The following is an 18027-nucleotide window of genomic DNA, read 5'->3' on the forward strand; positions in this document are numbered from 1 at the left end:
CGCGCGCCCCTCTCTCAAAATAAAGAACCATGAAGAAAAAAAAAAAAAAAAGAGCATGATGAATGAGCCTTAGTGAACAAAAACCAACAAATGAATCACTGAACACCTTCCTTCTCTGAGGCAAGGCCTGTCCCATTGACAGCACTTTAAGAGCCTGGGGGCCGGAGCTGGAACGCCCCCCATCAAAAAAGCGGATGTGGATTCCTTTAAGAGAGTTGCTCTACCACGCGAAGCCCCGCCCAACTATGGTCACGAGACCCTCGGTCTTGCACTTCAGGGCGGGCCTCCCTCATTTTGAAAGATCCGCGCGCACTTCCAGAGCTGCGGTTCACCCGCCGACTGGGATGTCGGTGTTGCGGCCGCTGGACAAGCAGCCTGGCCTGAACACGGCCACCATCTTGGTAGGCGTCAGCTGCTCCGCTTCCCCTGACCGCCTTTCCTCTTTGGCGGGGCCTCCACCGTCTGTCTGGCCCTCTGGCCTCTCTGAGGTTCTGATGCGCGCTTTTCGGGCTGGGGTGTGGTGGGCGGGAGGGCCGCATTCTGAACCAATCGGAGTAGCCGCCCTCTGAGTCTGAAGGACGCCCCCACCAATAGATGCGCGGAGGGCTCTTTTCCGGTTTCTGATTGGTGGGGCGGCTGGGCGGGCTGGGACCCGGGAAGCTGTGTTCAGCGCTGGACAGGTAATGGTTTTCCCAGCGTCTCTTGGGTCCGGCCATCCGAGGCAGAGTCTGGGGCAGTTAAGAAGTGCTGTGCAGACAGTACTGGAGCGGGTGCATTCTGGGCCCTCAACTGGGGCCTGGCGGAGCCCTCTCTCGGTAAACGGCGTCGTGCGCGTGGGAGCGGGAATCCTGGGAGTCGAGCGGTCTTGGGTCTGTGGCCTGATCCCCAGGCCCTCCAGCGGGACTGCTGTGCCCAGGCATCAGTAGGCCGCCTTCTCTCCCTGACAGCTGGTGGGCACGGAAGATGCTCTTTTGCAGCAGCTGGCCGATTCGATGCTCAAGGAGGACTGCGCCTCGGAGCTGAGGGTGTAAGTAGCTGAGGCTGGGGGTGGGGGGGGGGGGTCCCATCGCTCTGCCGTGGCTGAACTGCAGCCTGCTCTGGTAGGCGGGCAGAGGAGCTGCCAGAGAGGAGGGCGCAGGTGGGGCCAGCCCCTCAAGGCGTGATCTGCCTCCAGCTAAGATACCCTCCATCACTCTCTCACACATGTGTTCTGTGTTCCTCTAGCACTTGTCATCATAAGAAATGTCCTTGTTCCCCTGTTTATTTGTTTCCAGCCTGCCACCCCCGTGGACCCAAGGTCAGCTCCTTGAGGTCAGGGGCTTTGATTTTTGTTCACTAGTGAATCCCCAGTGCTTTGAGCAGCACTTGGCACAGAGTAGTGTTCAGTTACCCCCCTAATTTGGAGAAAAGATGACTAAGCAATTAGGTTTTGTTTTTCTTTTTCTAACTGATGGAGAGTAGAAACAGCTGCTGGTGGGAAGCAAGGGACTGAATGTATGTGGGTGTCATTGCCCTTCATAGATAAGCTGCAAGGGTCCATATGGAAGGAGCATGACCCCACTCTAAAGGGTGCTCCTCCGTGGGAACTTGAAACACCCCTTACTAGGAGAATAAACCCCGTTACAGCACTTTAAAGAATCTCCAATGAGGGAACAAGTTCAGGCGAGAGTGATGAAGGTGACTTACCCAAGGTCACATAGCTGGTAATTGGCAGACCTGAGATTTGAGCCGACTTCTATTGCCCTCCAAGGGGGTTCAGTCTTAACCCCTAGTCTTCACAATCTAACAGCCCTCTTCTGGGTCTCATCTCCCTTCCAGCACACAGTGTAGCTGGCTCACCCCATGCCATCTTATAGCCCCAAATGCCTCTTGCCAAGGCAGTTCCCAACTTTGAGGCAGAAGGAGTCAGACAGAAGTCATCTAGAAAGGACCGGCTCTGCTGTGCCCCTATGCTCGCCTGAGGAGTCTTGCCCACAAAAGCATCAGGGGCATAGGGGAGGAGCCCTTGACACCGTCTTACCCTAGGAAGGTCAGTATGTGAATGGTCACTGTGATGTGGGTACATATATCTTTAGTCTTGCAATTTTTTTTAAACGTTTGTTAATTTTTGAGAGACAGAGAGAAAGCACGAGTGGGGGAGGATCAGAGAGAGAGGGAGACACAGAACCTGAGGCAGGCTCCGGGCTCTGAGCTGTCAGCACAGAGCCCAACGCGGGGCTCAAACTCACGGACCGTGAGATCATGACCTGAGCCCAAGTCAGACGCTTAACTGGCTGAGCCACCCAGGTGCCCCTAGTCTTGCAATTTCTTGTTTTTCAGCCACCTGGCAAGGTCCCTCCCTCTGCCCTCCAGTGTGGATCGGCCCCGAATTGACTTGATCGTGTTTGTGGTCAACCTTCATAGCAAATACAGGTGAGAACCAGAGAATGGGTACCTTCAGGGCTCAGGTAGACCTGGGATGGTGACCTCACCTATGCGGGAAGGAGAAGACACAGGGAGAGGCTGCCTGGGGTTAGCCCAGAGGATGAGGATGGGGAGCCAGTGGCAAGTGTATGATATTTTAAAGACACTGATAGGGGCACCTGGGTGGCTCAGTCGGTTAAGCGTCCGACTCTTGATTTCAGCTCAGGTCATGATCTCGTGGTTCGTGAGTTCAAGCCCTGTATCGGCCTCTGTGCTGACGTCATGGAGCCTGCTTGAGATTCTCTCTCCCTCCCTCTCTGTCTCTCTCAAAAATAAATTTTAAAAATAAACATTAAAAAAAAAAAAAAAAGACTGGTAAACCCCAACAGTGCCATCAGTCATTGAGCTAATGTTTTCTGTAGCCTTCTCTGTATCCCTGATGGCAGGCACAGACATGAATGAAATAGACCCCTGTCCCCAAGGTGTTCCCAGCCCACCGGGGGAGGAAGCTAGACTCTTGAACACAGAGCTGTAGTAGCTAGCATAGGTACTATAAAAGAAGGATGCATTGGGCTATGAGAGCCCCAACAGGACCTGTGACTCTCAGGACATAGGGCAGGGTAGACTTTCTGCTGGAGATGACCAGGTTGAGGTACCGAGGTAAAACTGGGAGTGAGCAGAGGGTTCCAGGTGAAGGGTTAATGTAAAAGGTAATAGGAGCATAATGTGTGCACAGGACTGTTAAGTCTGGTCCAGGGTCAGGAGCCCGATGTAGTAGCCAGGGAAGCATGAGCGGGTGGTGATGCTTGGGGCCCAGCCTGGCCTCCCTGTGGTGCTGGCAACCTGGGGACAAGACTGCAGCCAACCTGGGGAGTACAGAAGAAGGTTTGCTCTCTCCCTTTGGGGGCGATGGCTGACTGAGGGGAGGCAGGACGCAGCAGCCAGCACAGAAACCAAGGCACATGCCTCATCATGTGGTGTGTGTTAAGTGAAGGCTGTAGTGGAAACACCTGGAGCCAGGGACAGATCGATACCAGCTACAGCCAGCAGCAGGATCAAGTCCAGACCCGCTGCCTGGCCAGCTGGAACAGACGAGCAGTGACTTGGGCCCACAGTGGGGCAGAGAAAGGGCTGAGATCTGCCATGATTGCCAGAGGTCCTGACTCGGCAGATCTGTTCTTTGGGTGAGACCCATCTGTCCACCGAACTGACTGGGTCTTTGGGGAGATCCTGCTCTGTAGTCACACTTAGGGGCCGAGAGCCATCCTTACTGTTTGCCTTAGACCTTGCTTGTTCAGGCTGAAACCTTGGCCTGGGTCACCTGACTAAGATGGCTTTTTGACCAGGAGATGACAGATTTCTTTATCATTCCTCGGACACCGGTGAATGAAACCCTTGGCCCAGAAGGTTAAAGGGCCCTTTTCCTGGAGGAAAAGAGTGTTTTCACATACTCGATGTACTAACCTTATTGGAAAGCAATATGGCAATACCTAGGTACATTTATTTACATATTTATTTGCCTACCTATTTATTAAGTTTATTTATTTTGAGAGAGAGCACGAGCAGGGGAGGGGCAGAGAGAGAGGGAGAGAGAGAGAATCCCAAGCAGGCTCCACACTGTCAGCACAGAGTCCGATGTGAAGCTCGAACCCATAAACCGTGAGATCATGACCTGAGCTGAAACCAAGAGTCGGACACTCGGCTGACTGAGGCACCTGGCGCCCACCTAGGTACATTTTAAAAAGACACATAGCTGTGACACAGCCATTCTACATCTAGCATCGGTCCCACAGAAACTTTTGTCTGCATGTGTGAGAATATATATAAAGGAAAAATTCATATGCAAGAGGAATTACGCCCCAAACTGTCAGCAGCAGTTACCTCGGGGATGTTGAGACAGAAGGGTGGTGCCGGAGAGGAGACTTCCTTTTTACAGAATACCTCCATATTCACTATCGGATTGTTGTACAGGCTTGAGTCATTTTGTAATTAAAAATACTCCAACAAAATGAAAGATGAAGTATTCCTCTAGGGGTGTTTCCTCTTACCCTCCTCTCCTTCTTTGGCCTCTCTGGGTTGAGGAACGCAGCCCTCCACCTTCTCTGTGGTAAGGTTTGTCCTGTGGTTCGTTTTCTCGCGCCAGCCTCCGGAACGTGGAGGAATCCCTGCACCATGTGGACGCCACCTTCTTCCTGGGGAAGGCAGCCTTCCTTGCCACCGGCGGTAAGTGCATCCTCCCCCACCCCCCACCGCGGGCGCTGTGTGGCCGGCACTGCGGTGGGGGACTTCTTACTGAGGCCACCCAAGGGACCAAAGAACGTGAGCTTTGGAATCTGACCTGTTGGCGGTGTCTCTGAAAGTGAATCTGAGCAGATCGTTCTGCTGAGATAATTGCTAAGAGTTGCCTGGCGGTTCCCTGTGGCTTGCAGAGTAAAAGCCACGGTCGGTCCTGTAAAGGCACAACTTTGGCCTTCCACCTTCCTGTCTAGTCTCGTCTCCTGTTCCCGTCCCCTTCTTTGGTTCAGCTTCTCCTTCTCTGAGCAAGGCCTGCCGTTCCTGAGAGCCTTTTTGTAACACTAACAGCGGAAATAGCAACAACTGACCTTTATTGAGCCCTCACTGCACACCAGACACTGTTCTAAAAGTGCTTCGTTTCTGGATCACTTAATCTCCGCTACAAACAACCCTCTGAGGTACATACTGTTATCTTGGTTTTAGAGCTGAGGAAACTGGAGCCTTGAGGTGAACCAGCTTGTCCAAGGCCCACAACTAAAAAGTGGTAGAGCCCATATTCATACCTAGATGGTCCTATTCCAGAGCCCATGCCCTTCGTGATTCTATCATATAGCTTCTCCTGGATGCTTTTTTCTTCTTTGTGTAGCTAACCCCTATTTCCTGTCCCCTCGGAGACACCTCCCTGACCAGCCCTGCAGTCTGGGCCCCGAGGTGTCCATCCCACGCATGCTTCTGTCGTATAGACTCCCCACCCTTCCACCTACACCGATAGCGTGTCTGAGCTGCCCTCCTCCACCCAGCTGAACTGCCAAGTCCTTGGGGGGAGGGCCTGGCACAGATTATGCTCAATGAGCATTGATGAATAAATGAAAGCCGGGTCATTTCTATATATTAATTCACCGAATCTCTATAGTAACTCGGTGGAGTGGGGGCTGTTACCATCCTCCTCTTCTAGATGAGGAAACTCAGGTTTTTATAGAGCACTCTCTCAAAGCCCTTTCAGCTTTATTTTCTAACTTAATGGTCTTGGCTGCCCCGAAAAGAAGGTTGAACAGGACTGTCCCCTCACTGACTAGTAAGCAGCTGAGGCCCAGATAGAGGTAGTGAATGACTTCGCCCAGTGCTTCCTGGATGACTGCCACGAAGGTAGAGATTACAGCCTGTAGCACTCACGGCTTCTTTGCAGCTGGGCGAGAGAGTCACTGCAGTGTCCACCGAAACACAATCATGAAGCTGGCCCACACCTACCGAAGTCCTCTGTTCTTCTGTGACCTGGAGGTAAGGACAATAATCGAGGGGGTGCAGGGAAAGGGCAGTCAGCATAGTAGGTGTGTCGAGAGTGCTCTTGGAGAGTCAAGTGCCGAGTGAGGAGGTCCTGATGTGGAGACACAAGATCCTAATTTGGATCTTGGCTTCTCTGCTCACTGGCTGGACCTTGGGTAGGTCTGTCACCCTAAGCGTTGGGGCGCACAGATGTAAAGTAGGGTGACAGTATGCATTCAGCCTGAGTGCCTCTTTCATGCCAAGTGCCATCACTTGTTGCCTTCTCTTCTTTTGCTTCGTTTTCTCCCATAACTAAGTTTTATGTATGTCATGTGGGTCCTTGTTAATATCTCACTCTCCCGCTGGGCTGTAAGGGCGTGAGGCCAGGCGTCTTGTCTATTTCATTAACCAGTGCCCCCTCATGTCCGTCCACAGTCAGAATGCCCCTGTTCCCCTTACTCCCTTGGACCCCAGACCTTGTCTAGTCCCAGCCTGGGGCAGGACATTCAGCAGGGAAGGCGGGTGGGTGGGTGAGTAGAGGGTGGGAGGGACACATAGGGTGTCTGTTCTGTCCCAACTCACTTCTGTTGGTGTTTCTCATAGGGTGAGTCTATAATTATAAGCGTCTCAGAGCAGATTTCTATTTTGCTGATATACTTCGCTCTCCAGCCTCGCTTTCTGGAACATGAATCCTGACGTTTTGCTAAAAGTGCTCAGCAGCTGTCCCCTCTGGGAGGCTTGCTGAGGGCTCCCGGGACCTGGGCCACCCCACCCGCGTCGCAGGCCTGCTTGGTTTTAGAGTGTGTTTATTGGTTTTGAAGTTCATTTCTGCTGTGTTCTTGGTCCTGCACCTATCCCCAAAGGTAAAGTGATATAATGCAGAGAGAACTGAGTCAGCACACTGTCCCTTACCACCACCCAGACCAGGGATTCTTATTCATGGGTCTGTGGACCCCGCTGGCCTGAGGGTAGAATTCAGGGGATCGGTGAACTTGTATGAGAGAAAAAAAAATACTTTTTTTTCCCATTAAACTCTAAGTGAAATTTGGCGGTGTGAATACAGGCAAGAGATGTCAGTCTTAGCAGTATTTGCCTGGGGCTGTTACCAGCAGAAAGGGCAGATATTTCCATCTCATAAGAGGATGGGGCAGATCTCCTTGTTCAATGCACCCATAAAGATGCGCATACCCCTTGGTCACAAATTCGTTTTTCATGCTTGACGACTATTTTAGTCAGCACTCTGACCTCACAGGACGCTGAGGCCTGGGGCACACGCGAAGTGCCCGCCCTTCCAGACTTTCCCCACAACATACCCCAGAAACCCAAGACTTGGAGAGGAGAGGCAACTCGCTCAGTCATACAGCTAGTAAGTTAAACGGTAGAGCCAGCAGGTTTGCACGCTGCTGTCTCTTTTCCTTCTTAGGCTGCTAACTGTGGCTTTGAAAGTCACTTCCCCCACGCAGCCTTCGTCTTCCTGTCTCTAAAGGGGAATCATCATCTTTGCCCCACAGCTCAGGTACCTTAAACCTTAGGCGGTTCTGGCTGAGAGGCCCCCCAGCCTGGCGCCGTGTGGTGTAGTTCTCTTTGTGGTCAGTAGGTGGCAGGCCGTACCAGGTATGAGGAGCCTGACCGCTCTCAAGGAAAAGGCCTGCGTCCGCCCGTCTAGTTCCAGCCGTAGCAGCTGGCCTGCTGGCAACGCAAACCTGGCATTCCCTCACATGAAGCGCCCGGTGGTTGGACAGCCCTCACTCCTCATACCTGTGCTGTCCTTTTTATTTATTTATTTATTTGTATTTAGTTAATTTTTTTGAGAGAGAGAAGGGGTGGGTACAAGTGAGCGAGGGGTAGAGAGAGAGGGAGGGAGAGAGAGAGAATCCCACGAGGGGCAGAGAGAGAGAAACGGGGCTCACCCGAAGTAGGGCTCGAGCTCACCCGCGGGGAGTGGGAGAGGTTCGAACTCATGAACCGTGAGATCATGACCTGAGCCCAAATCCGATGCTTAACTGACTGAGCCACCCAGGCGCCCCCTGTGGTGTCCTTTTTAGGGCACAGCCCTCCACATATCTGAGTTTGAGCTTCGCCATGTTTGAAGGTCTTGGCACGGTAGGAATTATCAGCCCCCTTTTACATGTGAAGAAACACATTCACGGAGCTGTGGGATTGGCCCAGTGAATTTATCTCCTAGCTCTGCTCTCCTAGCTCTGCCAGTGGGGCCCCGCGCTGCTCCCTGAGCGCACGAATGAGTCAGGCATGGAGCCTGCCGTCTCAGAACCCGGTGAGGCAGAGACTTCCACCCCCGGCGGCTAGACCCAGCAGTCATGGTGTAGACGTGAAGGACGTGCAGAGACCTGGTGGCCTGGCATGGGAAGAAGCCGTTCCTTCCTGTAGGTGACAGGAGCCATCTGATGTAGTCAGGCTTGGGTTTGGGGGCTGCACCTCTGGAGTGTCGTGTGTGGATTGGAGGAGGCTTGGCCAGAGCTGAGGCTTGGGGTCGAGGCTGCTGCAGGAGGCCAGCCGGGGAGCCTGAGTGAGAGCGGCAGCAGCAGCTGGGAGGCCTCTTTCTGAGACGAAGGCCACGGAAGTCAGAGTAAGGATTTAGTCAACAGATATTTTTAGGTACTTACAGTGTGCCAAGCACTGTTCTGGGCCCAAGGGATGCATAGAGCAAAACAGTAAAAAAGGGGGAAAAAAAAATCTCAGCTCTGTCGTAGCAGAGGAAACATGTAAAGAAGTAAAATGCGTGGGGCACCTGGGTGGCTCAGTCATTTAAGCATCCGACTCTTGGTTTCGGCTCAGGTCATGATCTCACGGTTCATGAGTTTGAGCCCCACGTCGGACTCTGCACTGAGCACGGAGACTGTTTGGGATTTTCTCTCTCCCTCTCTCTCTGCTCCTCCCCCAGTCATGCTGTCTCTGTCTCTCTCAAATAAATAAACTTTAAAAAAAGGACAAAAAAAAAAAAAAAAGTAAAACGCGTTAGAAAATGAGGATGTGACGGTCAAGAGGCGGTAAAGCAGTAAGGTTTAGTGTCAGTGGCCGGGGGTGACTGTTAAAGAGATCTGTGGAGGCGGTAGGGAGGCAAGCCGTGGAGACTCCTGGTGGAGGAGCACATGGGGCCAGAGGAGTGTGGAGACTTGCCTGGTGGGTCCAGGGTCCCCCAGGGAGGGCTCCCTGGAGATGCGTCAGAGTGACAGCGGGGCCAGAGCCAGAGGGCCTCATGGGTCTTAGTAAAGGCAGTGGCTTTCACTCTGAGTAAAACTGGAGCCACAGGGAGGGGTGTGGGGGCAGGGAGGGGTGTGGCCCGACATGGGTTTTACTTATTTTTATTTTCCACTTACGTGATGTGGGTTTAAATGGATCCCCTAGATGTGGCACAGAGGAGGGGGCAGCCCGTGAGGCCAGAGGAGAGGAGAGGCCAGGGGAGTGTGGGGTCCCGGGGGCAGGTAGAAAAGCATCCCAGGGACGGGGCGCGGCTGCGGCAGGGTCTGCTGAGAGGACACTCGGGGAGAAGGACAGCTGCCTCTGGATTTGGAAAGAGGAGTCGCAAGTGACAAAGGCGGAAGCAAGAGCAGGAGGGCCGAGGGTGCCCAGTCCCTAGTTTGGGCGACTGGTTGGACGCTCATGCCCCCTTCCCCGGTCAAAGCAGGAGCAGAGGGAGGACGAGCTGGTCCTGCGGCGCCAGCCCCGTTTGGCGGGGGAGGGCGGCTCAGCATCGTTCTTCCTTCACCAGGCACTGATTCCCTGGTGCCAGGCCCTGGAACAGAGTCACCCACCCTACGTGACCCCACCCCACAGCGCCTCTGGGCCCCTGCCTTCAAAAGCAGGGACTCTTTGTTGATGGCACCTCCCTGTCCCCCTGAGGGCCACTGCCTGTCGGCCCCCCTTTTCCATCCCTCAGCTCCCAGGTGAGGAGCCTTCGGGGCCTCTGCCTCCCGGGCACTGTCTGGAACTAGCCCGGATCCAGATCCCTGTTCTGCGGCCACTAGACAGTTTACCCAACTTTGCCAACCTTGCCTGCTAAGCCCCGTATCTCCGCTTCCAGCCCCTTCTGGCGGGCCGTGCGGCAGGACCGGTTGCCCCCGACCCGCCTCCCCCATCCTCTCTTCTCCCCCTGCAGATAGAAGGCTTTCGGGCCACCATGGCACAGCGCCTGGTACGCATGCTGCAGATCTGCGCTGGCCACGTGCCCGGTGTCTCAGCCCTGAACCTGCTGTCCCTGCTGAGGAGCTCTGAGACCCTGGCCCCAGAGGACCTGTAAGGACTGCTGGCCCCCGAGCCGCCGCTCCCCCCGCCCGGTGACTGGTAGACTTCCGCTGTCGCTGAAGACGGGGTCGGGGCCTGGCGGGCCCTGGCTCGGCGGTCAGGTGCCCGCACGACCCGACTCGTCCCAACTCGTCCGCGCTCCAGCGGGGAGCCCAGCTGGCGGGCCTGCAGCGCCTTCCCTCCCGCAGAGCCCGGGTCTTCACCCACCTGCCCGGATACATCGCCACTTCAGGCTCCATTTGAACAAAGCGTCCACGGCTCAAAACGATTCAGAAAACCGCTGGCCTCCTCCATCACCTTGATTTTGCAGATGAGGACACGGGCTCGGAACAGTGAGGAGGGCCGGGCAGAGGGGGCATTGCACTCTGTGACCCAATCCGACCCACATCCTGGCCTTGCCGTTCTTCAGGAACCTGGTGTTGCCGTTTGGAGCCTCAGTTTCCCCGGGTGCGGAGTGGAGGTCGTCCTGCTGACCTTGTTGCGTTGTGAGGACTGAGTGAAGTGACCGAGGGGACAAGACTGTGGTTGTATTTCTCCCTCCACTTGTTGTGTGCTCTAGGTATTTCATAATCCGTTGTATCAAGGTGCCAGCCAATTGCTCAGGGAACAGTAACCATTGTTTGAAATCACACAGAACTGGGTTCAAAAGCTGGTGCAAAGCCAGGAATTAAACCGTTTGTGAACTCCTAAGTTGCGGAGAATTATGGGCTGGCTCCCCGCTCGGCAGTGAGAGGTTGTGCCTTGACCGTGGCTCCTCTTCTCCTTTGGGTCTAGTTAGAATTTGCCAAAGTGCCAGGGTCGGAATCCAGAAATGCTGTCAGCCAGGTCGGGGCTCCTGCCGCTCCTCGGTGGCCAGCTGGGCACACAGGAGTTTGGGGGCAAACGGGGGTTGGTGGATGAGACCTCAGGAGGAGAGCCAGGTCTGGGCTCCCTTGGACCATGCCGGCTCCCCCCACCCCTACCCTGCTTGTCTGTGCTGGGGCCTCCTCATGCCCCAGCCTGGCACCCCGGGCAGGGCCGGCACTGCCACAGCCCCAGCCCCAGCCCGTGCTCTTTGCGAGATTGGGCCAACTTGAAACTCATGGCGGGCGTCGTGAGGACACGGCCTGCCCTTCTTTCCATGGGCTTCTGCCAGAGCTTGACCCAGCACCGCACCCCTAGTGCTCAGTAGGTTTTGGCGGCCAAACACCGGGCTGATTTGAGGCCATCCTGTGGGCCCCCCTGAGAACGTCAGCCCTGCAGATTCGGGTCAGGGTCCCCAGCGTCCCCAACACAGCAGGGCACCACACGCTCCAGTCTCCTCGCGCCACTGCTCCTGTGACCCCCAGCAGATCTGTGAGGTGGACCATGTTTCCCTACTTCAGCTGACAAAGCACTGCTGTCACCAGAGGCGTGTCCTTGTCACAGAGCCATTCGGGCAGCCGACCTCCGGCCCCACCTTCTTTTTCCTTCCAGTTGTTTTCTTACGTGCCTAATGGTTGAACAAAGGTTTGGGCACTTCTGGGCAGGCCCGGACTGGCAACACAGAAGTGGACGCACAGGCCTCATGCCCGAGAAAGCAGCTATCGGGAAGGGCAGGCTCTTAAGGAGCCACTCGCTTGGGGCGGGGTCCGCACCTCAGGACAGGACAGGACAGGTGCCAAGGTGGCCATTAGCACAGGGGCAGACCTGCTGGAGGAGGGGGCGGGGAGCAGGGCAGGAGCGCTGCCCGTGCCAGGACAGTCACGGCTTCAAGCACGGGGCTCACAACACGCCCGCAGCCCGCTCGAGGGGCTCCTCAGCGTCAGGGAAGGCAGGCCAGCTTCTGTGCTGAGATGGACGCATCCAGGGTTGAAGGAAGAGGCCAAGGTGAGAGGTAAAAATGGTTGTTGATCTCAGAGGAGATGGGCAGGATCGGCAGAGGTCCAGGGAAAGCCAGCCTTCTTGGTACCCTGGGCCATAAAGGGTGGGGTTTTGCAGGGCAGTGTGGGGAGCAGGTGGAGGGCGGGCAGGTCTTTGGGAGCTAATGGAGCATGTATCCAAGCAGGGGAGGAAGGCAGTGTGGATACAGCCTGCCTGCCTCTGTTGAGCATGTCCCTTATCGGAGACAGGGGGAAGTCCTCCCATAACCCTTAGCCTCCCCCCAGCCAGCATGGGGCACATTCTCTCTCTCTCTCTCTCTCTCTCTCTCTCTCTCTCTGAGTCTCTGTGCCGTGTTTTCTTTGCCACCTGGTGCCATTTAACAAGAGAAGTGGCATCACACTCCAGCCAAGGACCTGAGAGCTTTCCAAGTGCCGGGGGAACACGATGCTGTCAACTGCTGCCAGCTCTAGCGGGCTTGGCAGGGGCCCAGGAACCAGAGGCCGCCTCTGCCCCACAGCAGAGCTGAGCAATCAGTTCCCAACCAGCAGTTAGCAGCCCTCCCAGGCCTGCTGCCCCCGGCCAGGGAGTGTGGCTGCTCGGCCCTGTCTGGAGGCCAGGGATACGGCCTGGGAGGCAGTCCTATGAAGGGAAGTGATGGAAAACCAGTCTTTACGCCCCAGTGGTGCCTGGAATTGGTGCTTGGTGCCGTGTGGGATCACCACGGTGGAGGGAGACAGGAGAGGCTGCCCTTGGCTTCTTATGATCTCGTGACCTTGGGCAGGTCACTTACCCTCCGAGAGCCTCAGGTTCCTTATCTGTAGAATGAGATCAGGCTAATTAACACCTCTCTCCCCAGCCGGTGTCAGGACTGAGCATGAGAAACCGTTATTTTAAACACAAGACTTTAAGCAAACGTCAGAACTCTCAGGCTGGCCTTGGTCTCAAGGTGGGCATGTTGGAGGCAGTTACAGGGGGTGGGCTAGCGGTCTGAATGGGTGGGCGGCCTGAGGCTCCTGGAGGAGAGGCCTTCGTGCCGGACCTCGAGCTGCCGCATCCATGCTGAGTTTGCGGAGGGAAGAGGGGGGTTCGGGCCCCTGCTGTATAGATGAGGTATCTGAGGCTCTCAGAGGGGCGGGGCCTGTTCGGGGTCCCAGGTTCTTTGTTCCTGGGGCCCACCCCAGGGAGCTCACACCCTCCGTAGGAGATGGCCCAGGCCTGTGTGTTCTGGCCCTGATCTGATGGTGTTTCCCACCCCTGCCGAGGAGGGGGCTCTGCAACGTGGCACCTGAGCCTCCTTCACCCCTCAGTGAGCAAACGCAGGGGCGGCCCGGGGCTGGGCTCAGACAGGGGACCCTGGTCACAGAGGGGAAGTGATGCAGTGGGAAAGGACCCAGCCTCCGAGTCTCACTGACGGGGTCTGTGGCCAACCTGCAGTGTGACCTGGGGCAGATCACTTCCTGTCTTCCCGTCCCCACGGCCTCTTGAGGTTCTTGTTAAGTCTCAGCTGCACCTGCCCCGTGTGTGCCCTCCCCAGGTTGGTTGTGCCCAGGGGTGTGGGCGGCAAGGGGAGCCCTGGGGAGTTCTTGAGATAAAGGCCTGCCACAGCCTGCCCCTCCCCCCACGTACCTGGTGCTGGGCCAGGCCTACCTGACAGGCCCCCGGGCAGAAATGTACCCTTTGCCCGAGGTACCTGCTGGCTTAACCTCCTTCCCTCAGCCTCCCCTGGGGCCATAAGGATGCAGGCAGAGAATCAGTGTGGAAAGACTTCTCGTAGATACCTGGAGACTCAAGGGGCAGAGGCGTGGAGGGTGGGGACAACGTGATGGGTTGTCAGGCCCTGCCCAAATCTGAGTCCCACCTGAGTTTGACCCTGTGGACTGAGGGCTGCTGAGGACCAGCTCTGGAAGGGAGAGAGGGTGGGTTGTCCCAGTGCCCCTGACCTGGACGGAAGGCAGCCTTCCTTGGAGGCCACACTCTTACATCAGAAGAAATGCCAAAGGCATTTGGGGATCCCCGGGAGCTAACATTTGGCAGATGCCCGGTCTGGCGATATAATGGCCCTGCAGAGCCAGGCCCAGAGGGCTCCCAGAACCTGATCATCCTCTGCCGTGTTCAGCCACAGGCTCCTCAAGGGCTGGACCTGACCTCCTCCCACCTGCTGACCAGGAGAGGACCCCACAGATGTGTGTGCCGTGGTAGGTGGTGAGAGCTCAGGACCAGGGGGCTGCGTGGCTCGCCCCTGATCCTTCTGACCCTGCTTTCCTCTTTGTAAAGTGATATTCACGATGCCACCTCCCCTACGGGGTTGAGGCAAGCACTGTGGATTCATGCAGGGCACAGGGCCAGGCAGGTGACTAGTCGGTACTGGCCACTGCCGTTTTCCTGGTTGCTGTGCCGTTCCCTGGGCCTCGTCTGCTCCTCCCTAGACATCCTGGGGGAGTCACTCTCCCCTCCATCCCTGTGTTCCGAGGTCTCAGCAAGCCTTCCCGGCCCCCCACCCCAGGCCCTCCCTGCCACCCTTCCCTCCTGAAATTGTCTCCCCAGCACTTCCCAGCCCCTTACCTACTGTACGGTTTCACCATTTAGGTTTTGTCCCGGTTGTCTCCCCAGAACATAGAACAGTGCCTGGTACATAGTGAATCTCAGTAAATATTTGGTGAACGAATGGAGGTGTCTGCTCACGGAGTCGGCCTGTGCATCATTCATACGGGACCAAAAACCTGAAGGAGGTCCAGAGCCAGCGGCCCTTGTCCCCGCCTGGTGCCTTGAATGAGGCCTGAGGGAAGGCAGCCGCTGGGGAGGCTCCCTGCTCTCTCACCTCCCCACCCCTGCCTTACAGCAGCCTTCCGCCTTCCACCTGCTGGCCTGGAGCCCAGAGATGAGGACTCTACTCCCTGTGGCTGTGATGCTAATGAGCTGGGGTCTCCGTTCTGACCTCACTTTGAGGGCCGTGTCCTCTCTCTCCGGGCCATGCTGAGAACGGGCTGCCCTGGCCAGCAACCCCGAGGAGCGTTAGCCTGCGCGTGTGTGCATGCACGTGTGCATGTATGGAGGTGGGGATGAGGGCTGGAGGACAGGCAGCTTGGGCCTGTGAAAATCTGGGCAAGGATTTTGTAACTGCTTCATGGAAGGGCGTAGCTGCCCTTGCACAGCTTGGAGTCAGGGGGAGAAGGGCCGGGGACTCTCCAGCCCCACAAGGACTTCATATCCATCCCCTGCCTCTCCCACCCCTTGTCCTAGTGTCCAGAGGCCCAAAGCCACATTCTTCCCGCTGTCCCCAGCGAGAGGGACTTTCTGGCAGTGTCCTGTTTGTCAGAGCTAAACACACGAGAAAGGCAAAGGGAGTCTCTACCCTGGGGACCCTGGCCGATCCTGCTCCTGCGACGAAATCGAAGGGGAGAGCCCACAGGGCCCAGGAGGGCAGGGAAGCCAATAGAACAGCTCACACTTCGGACCCCTGTAGGAATCACAATACCTGCTCTTCCGCAGGAACTTACGTGAGAATTTAAAGGCGCAAGGCAGGATAGGAGGAAAAAGTCCACAGGCTCCCTCTGGGGACAGCAGGGAAAGGCCCCTTCTTACTCACAGACTTCTGTATGGTTTGAGGGTTTTTTCATGAGAACGTGTTCAGGTATTACAGAATTACAACAAAAGCAACTTTTACGTCAGGAGCGCACGCATCCTGGGTCTCCGCGTACTTTCACAATTAGATCTAGGGGGCCAGGCGTCTCTGTCGCCCAGGGACCGCCCCAGCTTGACACTGAGCTGGTCCAACTGGCAGTTTCCTCATTTCTCCCACCCTGTCCCCGAGGCACGAAGGGCACCGGCCACGCTTCGCAGCCGGGTGGGCACAGACCCTGTCCAGACTCCCCGTTCGCACTGGGTCATCCCTTTGCCCTCGAGAGTCCCTGTTCCCCATCTGGAAAACGGACATTATAATACTGCCTGTGTCAGAGCCATTGGGAGGGTGTTTCGGGGGGAATTTGAGGGACAAAGATCGTTGGAGACTCCTTTTCCCCTGACCCCAAATTAACTATTTTTTTAAACAATTCATCAGTGAACGAAAACGTGAGAACACTAAGAGACATTCGATTAGGTAGGCTTTTTTCAGCTACAAAGTCCCTTATTTTCTATTCAGTACGTATGAGGTGATGATATCAAATTATTTAAAGTAAAAACCATCAGGGCACCTGGCTGGCTCAGTCAGTGGAGCATGTGACGCTTGATCTCGGGGTTGTGAGTTCAAGCCCCACGTTGGGTGCAGAGATTATTAAATAAGTAAATAAAAATAAATAAAAATCTTGGGGCACCTGGGTGGCTCAGTCGGCTAAGTGCCCAGCTCGGCTCTTGATTTTGGCTCAGATCGTGATCTCATGGTTTGTGAGATTGTGCCCCACATTGGGCTCTGCACTGGCAGCACAGGAGCCTGCTTGGGATTCTCTCTCTGTCTCTCTCTCTCTCTCTCTCTCTCTCTGCCCCCTCCCTGCTTGTGCTCTGTCTCTTTCTCTCTCAAAATAAGTAAACATGAAAAATATTTTAAATAAAAATCTTAAGTGAGTAAAAATGATCAAAAGTACAAAAATTTGCAAAAACCACATTGATTTGTGAAACTAACTCCTCTCTCGGACACGTCTCCGTCAAGAAGTGACGTAGAAGACTTGAATAAAGAAATTCCTAATCTTGACTGAAGAGCTGTGTAAACCAAAATAAGGACTACGTTGAGGATTTAACCTAATATTTACCACATTGGTCTGTTGGGGAAATTTCTCTTAACTGCAGAGTCGAGATTCAAGGCCTCCCGCCCCCTCCCCTTTCAGGAGCCACTAGTGAAGAGGTTTGTCCAGGGCCAGGCACCTGCCCATGCCACTGACCTGGATCACACACGCTTCTCGCTGTTACCCCTTTGTCCTGGGCACGTGCTCCGGGCACACAGGAGGCCCCGAGCGAACGGTCACTGTCCTCCTCTGGCTTGGGCCCCTGAAGACCACCTCCCGTGCTTTCTACTGGAGCCGGTGCAGCCACAGTGAGACAGACAGAGGCCCACATGGCCCGTGCAGAAGTGGCTCACGGAAGTGGCCCCAGACTGGCCCCACCGGCCCACCCTCTCCTAGGGACGGGGTCCTCATGCCAGGTTCCCACAAGACTCCGTCCGCTCGGCCCGAAGGCGTGAGGTTTAAAGGAGGCGTCCGGGTCCAATGTAAGGGCTCTGCGGTCCTGAGAGCGAAAGGTAGTAACGGCACCACTGTGATGAGGGTGGGGATTCCGCCCCCACCTCCCTGCCCCCGCTCCCCTCCAGGCCCCTGGCTCCCCCACCCCCTCACCGCACACCCACACTCGCACCCACACCCACCATCCCAGACCCACTTCTCCTTTGCAGCTGCCCTGCCGCCTACACCTTCCTGCCATGGAGTTGCTCGCCTGTGGGCAGGGGACGGAGAGGCAGTGGGCCAGGGCTCCTGGGGGTCAGCCGACTCAGGGGTCCGTGAGTCCTCAGGGTCTCCTGAGCCAGAAACCTGGGGACCAGCCTTTCTCGCCTCACTCCACAGCATCACTCTTTGCTCCTAAACAACTTCTATAGTTTTACTGTTTTTAAAATTTGTTTAAAGTTTAATTTATTTTGAGAAGAGAGAGAGCACAGGGGAGGGGCACAGAGAGAGGGAGAGAATCCCAAACAGGCTCCGTGGGGCTTAATCTCCTGAACCCGTGAGATCATGACCTGAGCCGAAATCAAGAGGTGGATGCTCGACCGACTGAGCCAACCAGACTCCCAGCTCCTAAACAGCTTCCAGATGGTTCCCCTCCCTGGTCCATGATGTCCTGTCTCCAACTCTGCAGCAGCCAGAGAGAAGGCCCCTTCTAAAGCAGAGTTCAGAGAAGCTCTCCTTTCACTCCAGCACCTCCTGGGGCTCCTCACTGCCCAGGAGCCTGAGGTCTGAGGCCTGGCCCATCTGCCCCCCCCCCCCCGCCCCGGTCCTTCTGCAGCATCCCCTGAGGCAGCGGCCATGCTGTCCCCTCTCACCT

General features: G+C 55.8%; 1 protein-coding gene across 6 annotated transcripts; it reads left to right on the forward strand.

Annotated features, from left to right (window-relative positions):
* Positions 1-277: 277 nt before the first annotated feature.
* On the forward strand, positions 278-17624 carry CENPM (centromere protein M). 6 transcript variants are annotated; one of them, XM_040490688.1, is made up of 6 exons: positions 279-401; positions 948-1027; positions 2320-2412; positions 4547-4626; positions 5825-5916; positions 16786-17624. In XM_040490688.1, exons 1-6 carry the CDS (start codon positions 345-347, stop codon positions 16831-16833), a joined length of 450 nt encoding a protein of 149 aa, XP_040346622.1. In that variant the 5' UTR covers positions 279-344; the 3' UTR covers positions 16834-17624. The 6 variants fall into 6 exon arrangements, with proteins under 6 accessions (XP_040346623.1, XP_040346624.1, XP_040346625.1 ...); XM_040490687.1 differs by lacking the exon at positions 16786-17624 and adding an exon at positions 14123-15686; XM_040490686.1 differs by lacking the exon at positions 16786-17624 and adding an exon at positions 10019-14671.
* Positions 17625-18027: the final 403 nt, after the last annotated feature.

Source organism: Herpailurus yagouaroundi, unplaced genomic scaffold, assembly GCF_014898765.1.
Source record: "Herpailurus yagouaroundi ecotype Mexico unplaced genomic scaffold, PumYag 182, whole genome shotgun sequence".
NCBI classification, from domain to species: Eukaryota; Metazoa; Chordata; class Mammalia; order Carnivora; family Felidae; genus Herpailurus; species Herpailurus yagouaroundi.